Source organism: Quercus robur, chromosome 11, assembly GCF_932294415.1.
Source record: "Quercus robur chromosome 11, dhQueRobu3.1, whole genome shotgun sequence".
NCBI lineage: Eukaryota > Viridiplantae > Streptophyta > Magnoliopsida > Fagales > Fagaceae > Quercus > Quercus robur.
The window spans coordinates 48,723,943-48,741,249 of record NC_065544.1 but is presented as its reverse complement, the minus strand read 5'-3'; the positions used below and the strand labels follow the sequence as shown (position 1 = coordinate 48,741,249).

Sequence of the window (17,307 nt, the reverse complement as noted above, 5' to 3'; positions counted from 1 at the left end):
TTGGGGGAAAATTTTCCTAAATTATTTTACATGAAAACAAATGAACCCATAAATTTAAAATATTAATTATATATATATATATTTATATTTATTGAGAAGAAGCAATTTATATTTTAACGAGTAAGAAGAATATATTTTAAATAAAAATATACATTATAGAAAGTTTCATAAATATTATTGGAGTGACATTTAAATTAAAAAATGTCTACTTCATACTTTTGTCTTAGGGCTAAAACTATATCAAGCCACCTTGTTAATTTGATGGAAAGCATTTAAGAGCTAATGTTATTATGTCCATAATTTTGTAGGTCACAGTCCTTTTCATTTTAATTTTGAGCATGTTTTGATACTATACTCGATGTATCATCTGCCATAAGAACATATATTAATGCTTTATTCTTTTTATTGACAGATAGAAATCACCAGATCATACAAGTTTAATCGAAGTAAATGATTAAGAGGTATTAATACACGTTCTTCAATTTAAAATAGAGGTTGTTCTAAAACATCAAGGTTTAAATGAAGGTGGCTTTCTAATCTTAGTAGCCTGCTCAAAGCCATATGCAATCTCAATCAACGTTGGCTCTGAGCCCTTTAGTCCTCCGAAGGTTATGCCAAAGGGCACACCGTTATTATCATATCCTGCAGGGACATTAATACCAGGGAATCCCCCAATTGCAAGAACTGAAGCAGCATCTGGACCAGGTGTTACCAGTGCATCTAACCTATTCTTACGCATCAGTTTCTCAAATCCATCTCTCGAAAGTTTTTTCAAGTTAAGCAATGCTGCTTTCTCATTATTACCAATTCCATTCGTGGCTTGGGATGCTAGAAAGATGGCTTGGCCATATTCCTTAATCTTTTCCTGCATGTCCATTCAAGTCAAATTTTTAGCATAAAAAATACAAGCTTTACCCATGCCGCTTGAGTATCCAACCATGGATCAAAGAAATTAAGGAACCTTGGTGATATTTCACCCATTAGAAAATAAGTAATTTAAATATTTATTTATTATATTGTTGAAGTGACACCAATCATTCATATTTATTATCACACAAGTTTGTAAGTTTTGTATAGTAAAATTTGTTGTAATTTTAGAATTTTCCTACTTACCACATCTGAGAACTTGTTGTTGGCTATTACATCTGCCAAGGACCGCACTGGAGAAATCACCAGATCTTTTAGATATGCATTTAAGGATAGTTTGAACTCAGCCAGCAAAGCTATTACTTCCCCACTTAATGTGACATTCAAGATAACATCGATGTTGGCTATTTCCAAGTGGTCTATCAAAATTGCACCTTCTTGCCTTTTTAACATAAAAATTATGACATATTAAAGCAACGCCATTATGTTAAGCCAATTTATTACTTGAATATTTTTGTTCTTTGTTTTTTATTTTTTATATTTAGATTAGTACTTGGAACTCTTTTACCTTAGAGTCTGGAAATGATGCTCAAAAGCTTTAGCATGGAGAGATCCAGTGCCAGAAGTAAAGAAGGGATTCCTAACTATTCCCAACCTCTTCCCTTTGAGCCTATAAGCATTTAGAAACTGTTTATAGCCACCACGTGGAAGGTATCTTGATGCATTCTTTGTTGCTTTATCATTGTAGTCGAAACCTGCAATGGCATGAAGAACATGAACAGCATCTGATACTGTCCTCGTGATTGGCCTGTTCAATTAGTCACAGTGGCACTCCATTTAGACCATTTGTACATACATAACCATGGTGAATGAAAATTGTAACACAAAGCCTTAGGGAAACAAAAAAGTAAACCTTTTAGAGATAGATATGATTATGTTATGACATATCATGCTGTGCAAAAGCTTTTATGTTATGTTTGGGCCAAATTTTTAATGGCTCAAAAAAATTGGGCCCTGCAAGAAAAACAATACCACATCCCTTGGATACAAATGCAATTTTTCAAAATTAGATGAGATGGACTTTATAGAGCGGCTGCCCGAGCTTGGAGCCATGGAAAGAACAGAATGCCCTATATGGCCCAATTTAACCTTCATTACCCAACATGTTGATATGAGTAGCAAACTCGACATGTAACATGTGACGAATCCAGGTCAAAAAGACTAGCCAATGAAAGTTGGACAAGTGCGGCAGGGATGAGAAGGACCAAACACGTTACCAGTTCAAATTGATTTTACTTTATTAATCTAAGTTACTTGATTGATAGATTCTCAATAAGAAAAAGGGCGGGGGGTTACTTGATTGATATTTATAATAGAAAATTTTAGATAGAGCACTGTGCTCAGTTGGATGCTTAGAATTGTAATGGTAAATCTAACCCTCAATATTTTCTATTTACCTTTTACATTGGTTACATGTTTTATAGTTGGTAGAGAGCACTGACATGTGGACACTACATGCTATAGTTGCATACCATAGTTATACAAAATACTATCACGTGAATGTGAATACGTTGCAATGCTTCATAACACAAAGAACACATTAGAGTTCACATAAATTTGTGCAAATATTTTTTACTATTTTAGTATAAAAATCTATTTTTTTTCTATCTTACATAATCACTTTAATTTTAAAAAACACTCACATTTATTTATCTTTTCTATTATCTATTTTATTAAAATATCAATTTTTCATTATTTTTTTAATTGTTTATCTATCTTTAGTATTATTCAATTCACAGATCAGAACCACTATCTACTCTCTTCTTTCATTTTCGAAAAACACAAAGAATAAATAAAATATGCATATACACAATTATAGTAACTATGTAAATTTACATGACTATTATAGTTAAAATGGAAAATGGACCATAGATGCATAACTTTACACGAACTGATGTAAGTGATTTTTAAGGTTAATTGGCCAAAATTTTTTATTTAAGCCATTTTTCATGGAATGATGCAAGCGCTCTTATAATTTCACAATGGAAAGTGTAAAATCACATACCCAATAGTGTCCTGCCTAGGAGAGACTGGGATGACCCCTGCTCGGCTGGTGAGCCCAACTGTTGGCTTGATGCCTACTACTGAGTTAAAACTGGCAGGACATAGGATTGAGCCATCAGTCTCGGTCCCAAGTGCCACTGCTACCAGATTTGCCGCAACTGATATTGCTGGCCCACTACTTGACCCACAAGGAGTTACTGATAAAACGTAAGGGTTCTGCATGCAATAGCAAAACATTAGGTCTTGGTCACATTTAGTAAATAGTTTTTTTTTTTTTTTTTTTAATAAAAGTATATATATATATTTATATATATAGTTTGTTAGTGTTTCCTGTTAGCTTACTTTGTCAAATTTTTTTCTGGCCAAATTCCCGCTAATATTTAAGTTTACTTGAGTTTCAGAATCTTAAACCAGAGTATACTCTGGTTTCCCCCCTTTTTTTAAGGTTGTTTTTTATAGATGTCTGTTGAAAATTAGATGCTAAAATTGAGAATTTGAGAACGATTACATTTTTGGTTTGGGATTTATATTGTCTGGTAGAGTTGTAAATGAAATGATATATATGTTTTATTAATAATTCAGGTTTGGCTCGGGAAATATTTACTTTATATTCATTTATTTCGTAAACAATCCAATTCCATTTAAACTTGCTTGCAAAATGAGCTTAGTTCAAATATAATAATATGTTAGGAAACAAGCTTGTAAGTATGATCATTTCGATTAAAGCATATCTAATATTATAATTATATCAACTTGAGATTGAATTGTGTAAGTTTGTAAACAAATTTGTAAGATATCTAACTACTATTTTTAATTTAGGGATAATATTCATGAACAGTAAATAAATACCAACAAAAAAAAAAAATGTCATATTTATGAAACAGAGAGTTAGAGAGTTAAAGACTAAGAGGGTCTTACAGAATTTGACGTCTTCATGTGAACATTTCAGAAGAACACAACAGAGTGCAAATTCTAGAGAGATATATATATATATATAGTATAGCCAATGTTATTAGACTATGATATAATATGAAATAGTCAAATAGATACATACGTTTTATTTTTTTTTTTTTTTTTTTTTTTTTTTTTTAAGTGGTGCAGAAGGTTGAGCAGTGTTTAAGATACAAATGTTGTTAACAAAGTAAGGAACCTCACGTGTATCTCGAATCTCCAGACAACAACAGATATAACGAATGGCGCGTGAAGACATAACTCGAGCACTGTTAGTTAAGTGCTGAAATTCAGTAGCTCTTCACTTTGTATAAGCAAGTGGAATCATTCTCAAATTCACTAAAATTCATTTATGGGAAAAAGTTAATAGATGCTCTAATGGAATTGATTTAGGAATATTTTTTAGAAAATTTCCATGGAAAAAAAAAACAATTAAGTTTTTTTATAAAATTTTTATATTTTCCATCAAAGTGATATTTAGACTTTTTAAAAATTATCCATTAACAAATATCCTAAAGGTATCCATTAAAATATCCTTATTTTATTGTGGTCAATATCAATAAAAAAAACAAAAAGGTGTTTAATTCTAAAGAATATTAAAAATAAAAATAAGGAGAGACAAAAATTAATAGACCGGTCCTTAAAAGTTGGAAAGAAAAAAAAAACATTTTCCAAGTTCCAAGTGTTCTTATTGCATTGTAAGGGTGCATTCAAGGCTTAGTAATTGGGTCCTTATGACTCTAATATTTAAGGGTGAGAGAGTGTTTGAGGAGATGAGAGTGAGACTATGTAATTACCAAGCCTCAAATTAGGAGAATTATCTATCTCTCTCTAAAAAAGTACTAAAGGTAAATCAAACCCTTTCTAATAAAAGTATTAGCGAAAATGGCCTAACAGCATGTTTAGGCAAAATATTTAGTAATCTATCACTATTTGTAAAATATTTAGCAATTTACCACTGTTTTGTAACTTAAGTTCATGAAGCTAGAATTTTACATCTAACTCGAGTTCCCAAAAATTGAGTTCCTTAAAAAAGTGCGATATTTTTTTAATAAAAAAGTCCGCATAGAACGCGAATTTATAATATAAATCTTGAGTTCTTTGAACTTATTTATTTATATATATATATATATATATATATATTATTTCGCAAGCACATAAAATTAACTTACTTTGCCCTGGCCACCTCTTGCACTAAAACCACTAGGTGCTGCAAGTGACATAAAATTAGCCCACTCGCTCAAGCTAGCCTTCCCCAGTATGATAGCCCCAGCATTTCTCAACTTGGTTACCACACCAGCATCCCTAGGCACAACTGAGCCAAGCAGTGCAAACGAGCCAGCCGTGGTATTCAGCTTATCCTTTGTTCCAATAGTATCCTTGACCAATATTGGAATACCATGCAACCCAGATAGTGTCCTGGGTGCCTTAGCGTTGCGCTCGTGGTCTGCCTTATCAGCTTCATATAGCGCATCTGGGTTCACCTCTATGACTCCATGAAGGACCGGGTTGAGTTTCCGGATTTCTCCAATGTAAAACTCAACGAGTTGTCTCGAGGTGAGTTGGTTTTGCTTGAAAGCAAGTTGGAGGTCATCAATGGTTGCTTCTCTGAATGAGAAACCATAGCCCATGATAATGTGAGACCCGGATGGTAATATGGCTAGGAGAATTAAAAGTAGGGATGAGATTGAGAAGTGAGAATTGATAAGACGTGAGTTGCCATTGGTAGCCATTGAGTGTTGGCTAGCTATTTGAGCATGTATATATACTGACATTACCAGCTAGGCAATAGATAATCAAAATAAACCTGCGGGACCCATGACAGCTTATATAGTTTGAAACATGAATTAACAATTATAACACAATTCTATTTGTAGGGTAATTCTTATGCGCTCCGAGAGCAATGTTCCCTCCTCTCACATGAGGGGTGGGCCCCACACGTGCGATCCACCTCTCATGTGAGAAGAGGGAACATTGCTCTTGGAGCACCTAAGCTTTTTCCCTATTTGTAACCAAGTTAAGGTTTAGTCTATATTGTTAAATATATTAGTAATGCGATGTATTATACCATATTGTATCTACTAGAGTGGATACGAAAGGAGAAACATAGAATAGTAACATTGAGAACACGAGGGTTATGTGGTTCAACTTTATTGGCCTACGTCTATGGAAGATTTATTAAGGACTACATCTTTATTATGTAAAAGTGTAGTATAATAACCTATGTTACAATAATCTGTGTTACAATGAATCAAAACATAAGTATATATAGGTGACTGTAGAGAGGGAAAATTCCCAACCTATCACAAGTTGACACATCATACTACCAAGTTCACAAAGTACAGCCAATTACAAAGCGCCATGTACTACAACTAGTTTCTACCATCACCATTCAGGAATCAACAGAAATTTGCCAAGTATCATGAAGTAAAAACATTAAAAAAAAAAAAAAAAGTATGCAAAATGTCAATCACATAACGGTGCGTGTACGCAATAATACATGCCACACATCAGCAAGTGTAAGCAATGACATCCGGCACATGTAAGTAATGACATCCAGTGCGTGTAAGCGATGACATAAGCGATTAAATCAATTGCTGACATGTGTCACCTTGAAAATCAAGACATTTCTGCCAATCAAATGATATCATGTGTCTTGGAGAAAAAGTCTTAAAAATCCTCCAATTAGACTATGACATGCGTCACCAATCAGACTCTGCCATGTGTCGCTCACCCACCCCCAAACTCTTATAAATAGAAGCCTTCCTAAAACATTTCCACACACCAAAACATCTTGGAACACACACCAACACATCTTGGAAGACATTGTAAACACAAAATTTCCCAATTGTAGAAAATCAAACAAATTGAAAAATGTGTTTCACAAATATAATTTTGTATTAATCAAGTAGTGAGTACAGTCTCTATTTTGATTTTTTTACAAAAGTGCTCCTCTGATTCTATCTTCTTTATAGTCTTGACTTGAACGCAAAATTTTCTTCAATTAGGCTGGAAGATGAATCAAATGATCTTCACAACAAATCTCTAGCTTTGAGCTTGTTAGAGATTTGTTGTTCTTCAAGTCCTTCAAATGTACTTCAAGTCCTTTGAATGTTCTTTAAGTCCTATGAATGTTCTTCAAGTTCTTCAAAGATTCTTGAGACAGAATTCTCCAAAGTTTAGGCTTCTTGAAAACTTGGTGTTGAAAATGATAGGGGATGTCCCCTATTTATAATGGTTTCAGAGAATAAGATCCACTTTGAATTAATATGCTTGAAAATATGTAGTAGACTTTTGATTGGCCCAAATTTTGCTTAGGGATAATTATCTCTATTTATCTATTTCGATTAAATTCATATTTTAATAAAGATAATGATCAACAAAGATAAATAATTATCTCTATTTAATTTATTTATTTTAATAAAGATAATTATCCATCAATTTTGAATAGAAAATTTATCTTTATTTTATTTTATTTATTTTAATAAAGATAATTATCCATAAACTTTGAATAGGGGATTTATCTTTATCTTGTGGGCCAAGTGACACATGGCAAATTTCAATATGCCAATGTAATATCAATTTGGATAACACATGTCGTCATTTGATTTAACTAATTTAATGACATATTAATCTAGAATTTGTCACTAACCTTTGATGTGGCATTTTATAATTAGCTTAAAATTTTGCCTCCTATAGACATCTTGGGAGAGATCTTAGAAGACACCAAGGCATCCATGCCACAAGCAGCATCAAAGAAGATTCAAAAGTGTAGAAGCTCTGCTGGAATCAAGCCCTGAAGCCTCCAGAAACTTCAAGAACTTTATCTTTGAATACGAAGAACATTCAAAGAAAAATCATCCAAATCATCTTCCTAGATCTCAAAATTCACTAGAATCAAGTTCAGAAGCCTCCAGAAACTCCAAGAAACCACAAATTGGTGAGGCTCAATAGATTCAAGCCTCCAAAGCTCCAAAGAACTTCCACCATAAACCTTCGAATACAAAGAACATTCAAAGAGAAATCATCCAAATCATCATTCTAGATCTCAAAGTTTGTTGGAATTAAGCTCAAAAGCCTTCAAAAACTTCAACAAACCATAAATTGGTGAAGCTCAACGGATTCAAGCCTCCAAAGCCCCGAAGAACTTCCACCATACATGAAGAACGTGAAAAAAAAAAAAAAAAAAGATTTCTAACAAGCTCATAGCCAGATATTCATTGTAATTCTGTTTCAAAGACTTTCGATCCATTCTTTAGCCAAATTGAAGTATATTTGGTGTTCGAATCAAAATCACATTACCACAATTCCAATCAACAAATCTTTCAATGAGATTGAATTAGAGGATCACTCTTTGTAATCACAGAAAATTGTACCACACATTCATCAATACAAATTCGCATTTGTGAAACTATTTTACTTGTTTGACTTTATTTCAAACTCAAAATTTAGTCTTCCATAGTGACTAAGCCCTAGACTATTAGTACAAGCAAAAGTGGGCTTGGGCCTATTACTTTGGGCTAATATGTCTAATATATCTCTAACACCCACCCTCAAACTCAAGGCGAAAGTTTTATGAAGTCTTGAGGTTGGGTAAGCATGAGAAGATCCCTTGGAGATACCTTGAAGAATGCCTTTAAAGAAACCTCGATAAAGAATGTGCTAATTGAATAATTTAAGAGTTTCAAATGAAGAAACAGGGTCCAAAATCAAAATCTACTCGAAAAAATTGGGCAAGATAGGCCATATCAAAAATTTTGACTTTTGGTCAAAGATCAATGCAATAAGTTTAAGTCAATGATTAGGTCAAAGTCAACAATCAGCACGATCAACAATCTACACAGTCCGAGTCAGGTCACGGATCAGGCTGTAAAGGCACTATTGTCTTATGATGACGCGTCAATGATGTGGACTAAGGCTAACGTGGCTATACTTGCATGTCTGATGACATGACAAGATGATGTCATCAGATGACGTCAGTCTTGATGTTAGTGAGTTTTTCGATGTGTGTATGTCTTGGTCTGATGATAAAAAACTATAACAAGAAGTGAACGCTATAAGTTGTAATTATGTTGTGACTATAAACATAATGTATTTATTTTTTTAACTAGTTAAAAATATTAGTACATAAATACTACCCCTTGGTTACTTTGGTGTGCATGAGTAGAATTTATTTAAGATAAAGTTTGGCTATAAACTTGGTAATAACCTAAGACTACAACTCTCACTAATAAATTTAACATGACTATGTATTTTGAAAATCTAATCATTGAATTATATATTCTTTATATTCTTAACAAGCATGTCAAATTTCATATTATTCAGATGTTATTTACTATTTAATCTACAAACTAATTTTTATGCATAATTTAATACTACAATAACTTGAAATTTAAACACTTGATTGATAATATAGCTATTGATCTTTATCAAACATATATACAAACAAAACTAAAGGCACTCAAACAACATAAAACAAGCAAACTATAATATAAAACACTTTTGACTCAAATAACCATTTTCTTTTTAAGATTATTTAGACCAACATTTAATTTGAAATGACTATTTTTTTTTTTAGAGAGATTAATAATTTTTTTTGAATTTAGACTTCCAAAATAATACTAATAATATTTATAAAAAAAAAAAAAAAATCAGGGGCCATGGCCCCCATTAGTTTAAAGGTCGTCCTTTCATTCCTCCCTATCATCTAGGTGAAATATCTCCTTTTCTTTGTATGGACTTTTTAGAAATGCCACTATTTGAAAATATGGTGGATGATGATTAAATCGAACTTATTTTTTAAAATAACTAGAAATACTACATAAATACCCCTTCCCTCTACTCAAACTGAGGCGACATGGGGAGATACCATCCCACTGGCTTAAAACTAATCAACTTCATTTTAATTTAATTTAACATTAATTTATTACAAAAAGCGATTGAATCATATTTAGTGAATTAAAATAAAGTTGAAGTTGATTATTTTTAAGCCAATGGGATGGTATCTGCCCATGCCTTAAGTGCATAGGGAATGTTGTGGCCTCAGTTTAAATGACCATTTTTAATGGTCATTTAAACTGAGGCCACAACATTCCCTATGCACTTAAGGCATGGACAGATACCATCCCATTGGCTTAAAAATAATCAACTTCTACTTTATTTTAATTTAATTAAACATGAAGTTATTATAAAAATCAATTGAATCATATCTAGTGATTAAATTAATTAAAATAATACAAGCTAAATATTCCCTTATAATTATTGTCAGGAAATAAAATTTCTAATTTTTTATATAATAATTTATGATTCAATTAAGCAATTTTTCTCTCCACTCAAACCGAGGCCACAACACTCCACATGCACTTAAGGCACGGGGAGAAACCATCCCACTGCTTTAAAACTAATCAAATTTATTTTAATTTAATTAAACATTAATTTATTACAAAAAGCAATTGAATCATATTTAGTGATTAAATTAATTAAAATAATCCAAGCTAAATATTCCCTTATAATTATTGTCAGAAAATAAAATATCTAATTTTTTATATATCAATTTACAATTCAATTAAACAATTTTCCCTTCACTCAAATCGATGCCACAACACTCCCTATGCACTTAAGGCATGGGGAGATACCATCCCACTAGCTTAAAACTAGTCAACTTTATTTTAATTTAATTAAACACTAATTTATTACAAAAAGCAATTGAATCATATTATCTAATTAAATTAATTAAAATAATTCAAGCTAAATATGCCCTTATAGTTATTGTTAGGAAATAAAATATCTATTTTTTTATATATCAATTTACAATTCAATTAAATAATTTTTCCCTTCACTCAAACCGATGCCACAACACTCCCTATGCACTTAAGGCATGGGGAGATACCATCCCACTAGCTTAAAACTAGTCAACTTTATTTTAATTTAATTGAACACTAATTTATTACAAAAAGCAATTGAATCATATTATCTAATTAAATTAATTAAAATAATCCAAGCTAAATATGCCCTTATAGTTATTGTTAGGAAATAAAATATCTATTTTTTTATATATCAATTTACAATTCAATTAAATAATTTTTTCCTTTGCTCAAACCGAGGTCACAACACTCCGCATGCACTTAAGGCATGGGGAGATACCATCCCACTGGCTTAAAACTAATCAAATTTATGTTAATTTAATTAAACATTAATTTTTGTATAAAGAGCAGTTGAATCATATTTAGTGATTAAATTAATTAATATAATCCAAGCTAAATATGCCCTTATAGTTATTGTCAGAAAATAAAATATCTAATTTTTTATATGTCAACTTACGATTCAATTAAACAATATTTTTTCTTTAATTTTAATAATTTAACTGTTATTAATAATAAAAATACTATTTACTTTTAATGATAAGGTATTACATAATGAGAATTTTTCAAAATGAAAAATTATCAATAAAATATCGAACAATTTATTTAAGTATATATAAATATATACATTTTAATAACTAAAAAAATCAAAAGTATATCAAATAATTAAAAAATTATGCTTGTTGTATGCCAAGTGTTTGGTAAATTACCTTCATAAGTTATGAGCTTAGATTACTTGATTTTTGGCTATGATAATTGTTATGTAAGGTTATGAGTTGCATTCCTAGTTGTTAATATGTGCTAGCTAACACTATCTTATAGTGTGTATTCTTTTTTTCTAAAACACTTAAACAACTATAATTGGAGGTGATGTGTAACGAAAATTTGCTAAGTTATCTTGTCCATGCGCGTCGTCCAAAGGATTGACAAGGTAAGTCATTGGTTACTCATCCGTCCGTCCTCAAGGTAGACGGGACAGACGAGTTTACTGACCTCCGTCCGTCCTTAAGGACGGACGGGCTTCTTAGCACTTGTCCGTCTGACATGGACGGACGAGCTCGCTACCATTCCTCGTCTGTAAAAGACAAGAGGGAGGATTACTACGTCTCCGCCGGGTGGAAGAACGAACCGTCGCCAGCCAAGCCCAACCGTTGTGAAATACGAACTTTTACATCAGTTACGGAAGTTAATTTCCGAGCTTGTTGAATTCCCCAACTGTAGGAGCGGTTACTAAACAAGTAACCGCTTCCCGTATACTATATAAGCACACGTCAATGAAAGAGTAAGGCATTCTGTTCTTGAGAAACTAAGTTTACATTTCTTCAGTCAGAGACTAACTTCACCATCGGAGGGTTCTTGGCCGGCTACCACCGGTCTCCTCTGAGTTTTTACTTGTTTTCTCAGGATTCAATCGCAAGTTTAGCAAGGCCCGGCATTTTCAGTCCACTGATATCCCAGAGTTCATCAGTTGGCGCCGTCTGTGGGAACACAATATTTTGTCCGCTTTGGGGATTTTCACCTCACCTCAGGCCAAGGGCTTGCCTTGTAGCCGATGTTGGATTTTGGCTTGACACCTGCACGGTTTTGTCCTCTTAGCGAGTGTGGGCATGCTCATTGTGCAAGAGTCCCACATCGCTTAGAGAAGCGCTCCCCCTATGCCTTATAAGCTTGTGCTCGTCCACACAGCGTGCAGGAGGAATAGGGGTGGTTTTGCAATCCCCTGAAGGAGACAAGTTGAAGCATAGAGTCCGTCTGCAATATCGACCAACTAACAATGAGGTGGAGTATGAAGCTCTGCTTAAAGGGCTAGAATTGGCTAAGTCTGTAGAAGCGGAGTCGGTCCTCGTCCTGGGAGACTCTTCGCTGGTAATGGGCCAAATAAACGGGACATATGAGGCGAAAGAAGAACGAATGAAAAAGTACTTGGAGAGGGTATTACAGCTTGTGGAAAAATTCAGGAAAGCTAACTTCATTCAAATCCCGAGGGAAGAGAATGCAGAAGCAGACACCTTAGCGAAGGAAGCCTCAGCAACTGGAACGACCGAAGAGTATGATGAAATTCAGTATGTCCCGAGTGTAGATCTCCCGGAAGTACAGCAAATAGGGAATGAAGAAAATTGGATGGCCCCAATCGTCTCGTATCTGAAGGACGGGAGACTTCCGGAAGCAAGGGACGAAGCTAAAAAACTAAGGATAAAAGCAGCAAGATATGTCCTCATGGACGAAGTTCTCTATAGGAGGGGCTTTTCTCAACCTTATCTTAGGTGTCTGGCCCCAGAAGAGGCGAACTATGTGCTGAGGGAAGTTCATGAAGGAGCCTGTGGAAACCATTCAGGAGCCAGGTCGCTTATCCAAAAAGTCGTCCGTGCAGGGTACTATTGGCCAACTGTTCAAGTGGATGCAAAAGCTTATGTCAAGGCATGCGACAAGTGCCAACGATTCAGTAATGTCCCCAGACAACCATCAGAATACCTCACCCCAATGATGGCCCCGTGGCCCTTTCCACTTGGAACTAGACAGATGAAATTCTTGGTGGTAGGGATTGACTATTTCACTAAGTGGGTGGAGGCAGAACCATTGGCACACATTACACAGCAGAATGTAAAGAACTTCGTCTGGAAGAATATAGTGTGCAGGTTTGGAGTGCCCAGGGTACTAGTTTCCGATAACGGGCGACAGTTTGACAACACCCTTTTCAGGGACTTCTGTCTACACTTTGGAATCCAAAATCATTATTCCTCCCCCGTACATCCACAGGCAAACGGTCAGGCTGAGGTTACAAACCGATCCTTGCTGAAGATCATCAAGACTCGTCTTGAGGGGGCAAAGGGAGTATGGCCAGATGAGTTGCCCGGTGTCCTATGGGCATACAGGACGACAGTGAGGACCCCTACAGGGGAGACCCCTTTTAAACTAGCCTATGGAAGTGAAGCAGTTATACCTGCGGAAGTGCACATGGCCAACCATAGGGTGATGTCATATGAGGAGAAGGATAACGAGGAGCAACTCCGCTTGAACCTCGATCTTATAGATGAAGTAAGGACAGAAGCAGAGCACAGGGCAGCGAAGTACAAGAACCTCATGGCTAGGCAATATGATGCAAGGGTGAAACCAAGACGTTTCAAGATAGGAGATCTTGTCCTGAGGAAGGTCTCTTTAGCAACCAAGAACTCAGCTCATGGGAAATTGGGCCCCAATTGGGAAGGACCCTATAGAGTCATCAACTTCAAAAGACAAGGATCCTATTACCTGGAGGCCCTGGACGGGAGAAAGCTAGAACATCCTTGGAACGTGGAGCACCTGAGGAGGTACTACCAGTAGAAGCGGGCCGAAATGAGGTTCACTGTGGACGAGCTTGAAGCTTGCTACCCTATTTATATTCTACTTATGTTTTATGCTGTGTTTGATACTATCACTTTGTTATTTGTGTTGTGGTTATCTATCATGATTATGGACGAAATTATGGAGTGCTTACTAAATAAAAGGCATTAGCATGTATGTGCCTTATCTGTAAACGATATTTATGTAATGTACAAAATGTTGTGTTCATTTCAGATTTCCATGGCATTCTCGTTCAAAGCTAACCTACAGGGTGGCTGAGAACAAAATATTTTTTAATTGTCAATAAGACGAATAAATTCTCTGGACGCGGAGATGTAACGTCTAAAGCTTTCCTAAGGAAAAGCAATATCAAGGCACCCCATCCTAATCAAAGGACGAGGTAGTCCCTGAAATAAGCCCAAAATGTTCGTCCATGAGGGCAGAACAAAGATGAGATACCCTCGTCTTCGACAAAGGACGAGGGAAAACCCAACTTGACACTCATCTGTACAAGACAAAATGGGCGTCCAAGCCTTAAAACAATTAGGCAAAGGACGAGGCATAATGCGCATCCAGGCCTGAAATAGTAAGGCCTATGGACGAGCAAGGTCCCAAAGTCTGGACGGTCAGGGTACATGAAAGAAATTTCAGTCTAAGGACGAGAAATAACCCTTCAAACTTTAATAGATGGTTTAAACACACTGAACAAGGACGAGAAAAGTATGAATGCATGCATAAAAATGAAAAATCTCGTCCATACATAAAAGAAATAAAATTCACCAAGTGTTTGAAGGGCGGACAAACAACGTCCAAACACCCTTGTAAAAAAAAAAAGGTTTCAATACCTCGTCCTAAAAACTTTGGACGAGTTTAGTGTACTTGAATTACATCAAAAGATCCAAAAACAAAGGATCAGAGAAAAAAAAAAGAAAACACGTTCTTAAGCAGGAGGAGCAGTGGGTGGCTGGGTAGAGGCATCGTCTTCAATATTGACGTCCTTAGAGCTGGTTTGGAGAAGAGAGCTGGTAGCAGCATTCAGGTTAAGTTTGATAGAGTTGAAGTCCACCTCAGGGAAGTTTTCAACAGCGTCCATCCTAAAGTCTTCAAAACCCGCTGCATAGTTGCGGTCCAACAAGTCTGTGAAATCCTTGGACGCTTTGAACTCCGCAATGGCATCGTCCTTAGCCTTGGAGAGGGAAGTACTCAGCTCGTCATTCTTCGCTTGAAGGTGGTCAAGACGGGAATCTTTCTCCACCACAGCGGCCTTCAACTCTGCGATCAAGTTTAGCTGCTCCACTTCCTTCTCCTTAGCCTCAGCAGCAACCCCAGCCCATTTCTTGCTCTCCTCCCTCACGTTTTTTATGGTCGTTTCTAGCAAAATCCTCGTCTTGTCCAACTCTGTGGCTTGCCTAGACGCTACGATGAACTTGGACATGGCCTGCAAAAGGAATATGTTTGGTTAAGACACCCAAAAGATGGAGAAACGATAAAGTCAAGACGAAAGGAAATTTACCTTAAAAAGATCATGAACACCAGAATGTTCAAAGTCTTTTAAAGACATGTCATAACATGCATGTATGTCCTCGTCCTTCACAGCTTCTTGAAAACGTTGCCAAGCCAAATCTTCGTTTTCAACTATGTTCGAAGACACTCTCGACGGGAGCTGAGACGAGGTAGGTGCAGTCGTCCTAGGAGGGGTCTTGGACGAGGTCATCTCCACAGGTGGAGATACGTCCACATCAATTGTTTGGACGGAGAGGTTGGGCTGAGGCAAAATAGGCTTGGCCACCTTAGACGATGAATGCTTCACTCTTTTGTCCCGCCTGCTGGGAAGGCTCCCTAAGTCCAAATTCTTCGGTAAGGACTTTCTTTTGTCCCCAGCAGACGGACGAGTTTGGGGTACAGCTTCAGGACGGACGTCTCCAGCCTCAGGACGATCTCCCTCACCAGCTACATCTTTTGCCTTGTTACCCTTCATTGTCGCCATTCCTAAAAAAGAGTTTTTAGAACGAACATAAAAAAAAAGGGTTAAAGACGTCCTGAGTTAGAAGCTTACTTCTCCTTACGGTTATTTCGTGCGCTAGTGCTTCGTCAGAAGGATCAGGACCAAGTCCCCACTTAGCAAGCCGTCTAAGAGTCACTAGGGAGTGGAAACTCCTATCTGCGTATAGACGAGCTCTGTGGACGCGATCACGGTGAAACTTGCTAAGGGAAGGACGCCCAACAGCTGTAAAGGAATAAGTTAGGATACAAAAAATAATAATAACTTAAAAAAAAAAAAAAAAAAAAAAAAAAAAAAAAAAAAAAAAAAACTTAAACTTACCCTGAGGACGAAGGTTCCCTAGGTCCCCAGTATAACGACCAAAAGTGTCCCGTCCAACGTCTGAAGGGTTTCCAGCCCAGTTTCCGGAGATGAAAAAAAACTCCGTCTTCCACTTTCTGTCAGACGAAGGTAGGGACCTAATCATTCTACAATCTTTACCCCTGGCAGTAAACTGGTAAAAGCCAAGGGATTGATGAATTTCAGAGGGTTTATAACAGTAGAGAAACTCGTCCACTGTAAGAGGACGGTCCCCCCCAAACACCTCTCTCCATAGGACTTGCATAGAGATGACCAATCTCCATGCGTTAGGATTAAACTGACATACCCCCAAACCTAACCTAACAAGTAATTCCCTAATGAAAGCATTTAAAGGAAACCTCAAACCCCCCAGAAGATAGGCCTCATAGACGCCTATCCCAAAACGAGGATCACAACACCATTCTCCACGGACGGGTAACCTAGGGTTAAGCTCGTCTGGGATCTGGAACCATTTCCTCATATTATCTAACCTTTGATCGTCCGTCTTAGAAGGTATGTCTATTGCACAGCTAAAAACAGTTACTTCCTCCTCGTCCAAAGGGACAGAAGGAGGGACGGACGAGGAAACCCTGGACGAGGTACCTGCCTGGGATCCTGAGGCTTTCCTAATTTCTTGTTGAATAGCCTCTAAGGGAAACCCAGGGACGCCGGAAACATATTCCTCGTCCGTAGAATTCCCTACATCACTACTACTAGAATCACTAGAACTAATACTGGATATGGATTGATACTCGTCTATAACCTTTTCTAGACTGTCGCTAGACGACATTTTGTTTTAGAAAAGATTTAAAAAGAAAACCTAAAAGACGAGAGAAAAGGGAATACCTGGCTCTAAGACGAATGGAGGCTACGGACGTGAGGAATATCCTAGACGAGGCTCTA

General features: G+C 36.0%; 1 protein-coding gene across 1 annotated transcript; it reads right to left on the bottom strand.

The window, feature by feature from the left end:
• Positions 1 to 381: 381 nt before the first annotated feature.
• Positions 382 to 5,615, bottom strand: LOC126707026 (probable amidase At4g34880). Its single transcript, XM_050406611.1, has 5 exons — positions 5,055 to 5,615; positions 2,933 to 3,147; positions 1,436 to 1,675; positions 1,114 to 1,309; positions 382 to 865 (listed from the first exon to the last, which is right to left on the bottom strand). Exons 1-5 carry the CDS (start codon positions 5,613 to 5,615, stop codon positions 509 to 511), a joined length of 1,569 nt encoding a protein of 522 aa, XP_050262568.1. The 3' UTR covers positions 382 to 508.
• Positions 5,616 to 17,307: the final 11,692 nt, after the last annotated feature.